The 6,095-nt window shown below is 49.5% G+C and overlaps 1 protein-coding gene across 1 annotated transcript in view; it reads right to left on the bottom strand.

The window, feature by feature from the left end:
- The window catches only part of ICMT (isoprenylcysteine carboxyl methyltransferase), a 13,358-nt gene that overhangs the window by 6,772 nt on the left and 491 nt on the right, over positions 1 to 6,095 (bottom strand). The window contains exons 2-5 of the mRNA XM_017856009.1: positions 5,899 to 6,095; positions 5,062 to 5,150; positions 3,653 to 3,822; positions 2,059 to 2,276 (exon numbers count right to left, since the gene is read on the bottom strand). Of these exons, the coding sequence (XP_017711498.1) occupies positions 2,059 to 2,276; positions 3,653 to 3,822; positions 5,062 to 5,150; positions 5,899 to 6,093 (672 nt within the window). The 5' untranslated portion in view covers positions 6,094 to 6,095. The remainder of the gene's footprint in view (positions 1 to 2,058; positions 2,277 to 3,652; positions 3,823 to 5,061; positions 5,151 to 5,898) is intronic.

Below are 6,095 nucleotides of genomic sequence, written 5' to 3'. Positions count from 1 at the left end.
ATATACACACACACACACACACAGGGAAAGACAGTCAGGTGTAGTGGCTCACACCTATATAATCCTAACACTTTTTCTTTTTTTTTTTGTTTTGAGACAAAGTCTTGCTGTGTCACCCTGGCTGGAGTGCAGTGGCATGATCTCGGCTCAATGCAACCTCTGCCTTCCAGATTTAAGCAAATATCGTGCCTCAGTCTCTCAACTAGCTGGAACTGTAAGCATGAGCCACCATGCCTGGCCTAATCCCAGCACTTTAGAAGGCCAAGGTGTGAGGATCGCTTGAGCCCAGGAGTTCAAGCCCAGCATGGGCAACAAAGGGAGAACCATCTCTTTTTTTGAGACAGAGTCTCACTCCATCACCCAGGCTGAAGTGCAGTGGCATGGTCTCAGCTCACTGCAACCTCCATCTCCCAGGTTCAAGCAATTCTCAGGTCTAGGCCTCCCGAGTAGCTGGGACTACAGGCATGTGCCACCATGCCCAACTAATTTTTGTATTTTTAGTAGAGATGGGGTTTTGCCATGTTGGCTAGGCTTGTCTCAAACTCCTAACCTCAAGTGATTCACCCACTTCAGCCTCCCAAACTACTGGGATTACAGGCAACTGGCCAGGAGAACCACCTCTACAGAAAATTTAAAAATTAGTTAGATGTGGTGGCACACACCTGTAATGTGTTCCAGCTACTTGGGAGGCTGAGGTAGGAGGATCACTTGAGCTCAGGAGATCAAGGTTGCAGTAAGCCATGATCACAACACTGCACTCCAGCCTGGATAACACAGCAACATCCTGTCTTAAAAAAAAAAGCTGGGCGTGGTGGCTGACACCTGTAATCCCAGCACTTTGGGAGGCCCAGGCGGGCGGATCATGAGGTCAGGAGATCAACACCATCCTGGCTAACACAGTCAAACCCTGTCTCTACTAGAAATACAAAAAATTAGCCAGCCGTGGTGGTGGGTGCCTGTAGTCCCAGCTACTCAGGAGGCTGAAGCAGGAGAATCGCTTGAACCTGAGAGGTGGAGGTTGCAGTGAGCTGAGATCACACCACTGCACTCCAGCCTGGGCGACAAGCGAGACTCCGTCTCAAAAAAAAAAAAAAAAAAAAAGGCCAGGCACCGTAGCTCAAGCCTGTAATCTCAGCACTTTGAGAGGCCCAAGAGGGCAGATTGCTTGAGCTCAGGAGTTCAAGACGACTCTGGACAACTCGAGAAACGCTGTCTCCACAAAAAAAAATACAAAAAGTAGTCAGGCATGGTGGTTTGTGCCTACAGTTCTAGCTACTTGGGAGGCAGAGGTTGCAGTGAGCCAAGATCGCACCACTGCACTGCGGCCTGGGCAACAGAGCAAGACTAGGTCTCAAAAAAAAAAAAAAAGAAACAAGGCCTTTTCTTCAGCCTGAGACAGAACAAACCTACATGGCTCCACACAGCTCACTAACACACGGCCTCGGCCCCATTAATACCTATTTCCGATGAAATCCAGCCAAACTGCCACATGAGTGGTAGAGGGCACTCCCTTCCCTAAGCGCCATCTCTGTCCTCAGCCCCTCTGGGGTGTTTCAGATCTATTAATAGGTTGAAGGGGCAGAGAAGGGGACAGGCACAATGGCTCATGCCTATAATGCTAGCACTTTGCAAAGCTGAGGTGGGAGGATCACTCAAGGCCAAGAGTTTGAGACCAGCCTGGGCAACATAGTAAGACCCTGTCTCTACCAAAAAAAAAAAAAAAAAAAAAAGGCAAAACGGGAAAAGGGATACACAAGGAGGCTAACAGCACCAAGGATTTATGTACCCAGGTTTTGGGCACATACTAAAAAGCATTACAGACTACATTAGTTCTCTTGACTTTTATTAAATTATCACTTGAAACACGCCAAGAAGAACATGTACCTATTATTTAAAGGAGACCAACAACCTCATGAACACACTGAAAACCACTAATTGTGTACTTCAAAGTGGTGACTTTTATGGTATGTGAATTGTATCACAATGTTTAAAATATTACTAAAAAAAAATACAAATAAAAAATAAAAAAGGGAAGTGGTGTCATATTTGATATTATACCTGAGTTCCAATACTCCAGTAAAACCACCCGACGTAAGAAGGATGCCGAAACCAAGCATATACTCCACTGGTCACCAGAGTATGTGTATCTGATTTTTCATTCTGCACCACGTGGTTGAAATTGGAGCCAGCTGTAAACATGGCCGCCTTCCTCAGACATTCTCCGAAGACCACCATCAGCAGCCCTGTGACACTGAGCCAGGTGATCTGCTTCAGTTCTGTGGGAGAGAGACATCGATGACACACGAGGAGTGAAAACATTGGCCAGCTGAGCTTCCCTTCGCACTGCTTAAAATTAACCTATTTTCCCAAAGACAGAAACAGAAAATGTGCTCGTGGGCAATCAGCATTTGTCATCACATTAAAATTTCATAAGAAAACACATTCTCCTAAGTTGTCCTGTTCATCAATTTACTTTAAAATGCCAATAAGCACAACGAAAGCATCATGGTAAAGAGACGCTCTCTTGCTACAGCTGATGGGTTCTCTGGTTCACCACCCCCGGCCACATGCTCAGTCCTTCATTTGGGGACAAGTACAGCTAAGAGAAGAAAAGGGCCAGGCGCGGTGGCTCAAGCCTGTAATCCCAGCACTTTGGGAGGCCGGGACGGTTGGATCACGAGGTCAGGAGATCAAGACCATCCTGGCTAACAAGGTGAAACCCCGTCTCCACTAAAAAATACAAAAAACTAGCTGGGCGAGGTGGCGGGCACCTGTAGTCCCAGCTACTCAGGAGGCTGAGGCAGAGAATGGTGTAAACCCGGGGGGCAGAGCTTGCAGTGAGCTGAGATCCCGCCACTGCACTCCAGCCTGGGCGACAAAGCAAGACTCCGTCTCAAAAAAAAAAAAAGAGAAAAAAAGAAGGGTCCAAGGTTTCCACCCTGAATCCCAGGAGCTACATGTATTTCATTTCATTGGCTGTGAGACATTCAATTTCAGAGTGCACTCCGCATACAGAAGCTTTTGTTAGTCAATTTTTTTTTTTTTTTTTTGAGACAGCGTCTCACTCTCTTTGCCCAGGCTAGACTGCAATGGCACAATCTCAGCTCACTGCAACCTCCACCTCCTGGGTTCAAGCAATTCTCCTGCCTCAGTCTCCCAAGTAGCTAGGATTACAGGCATGCGCCACCAGGCCTGACTAATTTTGTATTTTTAGTAGAGACGGGGTTTTACCATGCTGGTCAGGCTGGTCTCAAACTCCTGACCTCATGTGATCCACCCACCTCAGCCTCCCAAAGTGCTGGGATTACAGGCGTGAGCCACTATGCCCAGCCAGTAAACTCTTACATGAAACGTCTAAATTTCATCTGATTGTAAAATTAGAATCACAACTACCCAAGGTTGGGACTTCACATTAAATGGTGCACTATGTGATGCAAACTTTAAAGCAAAAGGTCAGCACGTCCTCGAGTCAAAATCCAGAGGCAGAATTCACGAGCGGAGCTCATCCTTTATAAATAGCTTAGTGAGGATAGAGGTCTGCGGAAAATCGCTTGGGGGAGATTAGACCTGAAAGGTGAATCAATGTCACTGTCCTCAGCCTGAATGGGAGCCACCCTTTTCCCCTCCAGAGGGGGACATAAGGCACACTAACCTGGCCAAAAGATATTTTCAAGTGTGAACTCTAACCAAGAAGAAAGAGCAGCTACTGTATACTCCAGGCTGTGATTCAGGAGAAAGGAATCCAAGGACAGACTTTTGGGATTATTGACTGCTGTCACCAAGTATTCAGAATAGTGGAACAATGACAGGGAGCACATGTACCTATTTAAAGACAAAAACAGAGTTAAGTTGGGACAAGAGAACCAAGTTAGCTGTAAGTGCTGATGTGGGTCTCCTGAGCTGTCCCTAAGTCCATGAGGCCCTGTTCTCACCTGTCTGAGAGTGGACACAGGTACCCATCGCAGCATCTACTACCTCAGGCTTGCAAAAAGTGGAGTTTTAAGGGACTATTTTGTTTCCAGTCTTTTTTTTTTTTTGGAACAGAGTCTCGCTGTGTTGCCCAGGCTGGAGTGCAATGGTGTGATCTCGGCTCACTGCAACTCGCCTCCCAGGTTCAAGCGATTCTCCTGCCTCAGCCTCCCAAGTAGCTCAGACTACAGGTGCCCACCACCACGCCCAGCTAATTTTTGTATTTTCAGTACAGATGGGGTTTTGCTATGCTGGCAAGGCTGGTCTCGAACTCCTGGCCTCACTATGTTGGCCAAGCTGGTCTTGAACTCCTGACCTCGTGATCTGTCCATCTCGGCCTCCTAAAGTGCTGGGATTACAGGTGTGAGCCACTGCACCCAGCAAGGGACTGTTTTTGAATGTCACAGGCAAAACAAACCCACAGGTCACGGAGGCATTATGGACCCTTCTGTCCTTTAAAAATGACACTACACACAATAAAACATGAAAGAGGGAGATAACAACATAAAGGAGTGATGTATGTCGGATACAAAATTTAACAAAACTGAAATAATTCCAGCAAAGGATTAGATGGCTCAAAATATTGATAAGAGGAGATTTAAAACTTTTTACCTTGAAGCCACTGGTTCATATCCAGGTCAGACTAGAAGGCTCAAGGGACTGAAATCATAGTGTAGGGAAAAATCCTACAATGGCTGTGGGGATGCACTAGATGTGACCTAATAGAAATTAGAGATGAAAAAGGCCTATGAAGACAAGCCAGAGCCCTGCCCCTGCCCGCCACCGAGGACCTGCACCCCTTCCGGGAAGGGCTGCTCATGTTACTGAATGCTGTCACCACAGCTGCTGATGACAGCATCTTTGGGGGTGCCAGGGAGATCTGTTTCTGCCTGATTCACAACCAACCCACAGGCACGAAATCACAAGGGCTGAAATGTGAGCAACTAGGGGGAAGCCAGGAGACTTGTTTCCAGAGAACCCTGAACAGCCTGCTGCCGGTCACAGATGAGACAGGGATGAGGAAATGCCACTACTGACCCTCTGATCTGTCCACCCTCGCCTGAAAACCAGTATTCCAAAAGGAATACTTACCAGCCAAAGTGACTCCAAGAAGACTGGCTAAAACTTAGCAGCATGCCGCAGCCGAACACAAACCCCAGGAAACAAGCTCGGATGGCTATCTGAAAGGAACCAAGAGAAGCTCAGTCACTCGCAGTCCTCAGAGTACAGATCTGGGCTGCTGACCTTCCCAGGATAAGCAGGCCACAGGCAAGCAGATAGAGCCGATTTGCTGAGGTTGAAAGGGAGAAGTGGGCGACCTGGGTTCAAATTCTGCACCCACCTCTCTCTGGCTGTGTGGCCTCCCAAGTTATTTAACCTCTCTGGGCTTGCTTCCCCGTCTACACCCAGGGAATAACAGTACCTACCATTTAGGACTGCGGTTAGAATCACACACGTAAAACACTTAAGACTAACTGCTACCTAAATTTTAGCTGCCACTATTATTATTATTCACAATGATTATCCACGGCTGTAGAAAACTGCTTAAGCCTAGTTTATGAGGTCAGGGCACCCGGGCCCGTGCGCCCAGCCCCACCCACGTCACTGCGGGGCCTTTGACCTGAGACAGGGCAGCAGGTAGGTCTCTGCACCTTAAGTTACATAAAAGCACTCCCGGGCTCGCTCACTCCCACCCCACGCGCACCAGCTGAGCTGCACGAGCTGCAATTTAACACCCACTCTTCGGGTGCAGGGCGCCCGAGCCCGGAGAGGGAGGGTCCCCTCCTGAGACCTAAACTCGTGGGTGAAGAGCGCGCGCGTGGGAGGCCGCTGCAGGCCCGGGGAGAAAGGTGCCCACGCGCCACGCCAAGCGGACCCCCGCCCGCCCCACAGGCCCCACCGGCCCCACCGGCCCCCGCCGGCCTGCACCTGGTAGCGAGGCGGCCGATAGAGCAGCAGCAGCAGCGCGTTGAGCCCGGCCACGTAGAGCGCCAACCCGGTGCGGCCCTGCAAGCCGGCGCGCGTGAGCAGCGGCAGCGCGAGCACCGAGGCGCCCAGCAGGAAGGTGGCGAGGCTGAGACGCGCCTCGGAGCCTGGCGGAGCCCGCGCCGCGCAGCCCGCCATGG

Source organism: Rhinopithecus bieti, unplaced genomic scaffold (genome assembly GCF_001698545.2).
Source record: "Rhinopithecus bieti isolate Rb0 unplaced genomic scaffold, ASM169854v2 scaffold_40368, whole genome shotgun sequence".
In the NCBI taxonomy this organism is placed as follows: Eukaryota; Metazoa; Chordata; class Mammalia; order Primates; family Cercopithecidae; genus Rhinopithecus; species Rhinopithecus bieti.
Note: the sequence above shows the minus strand (reverse complement) of the source record. Positions and strands in the feature narration are given on the sequence as shown.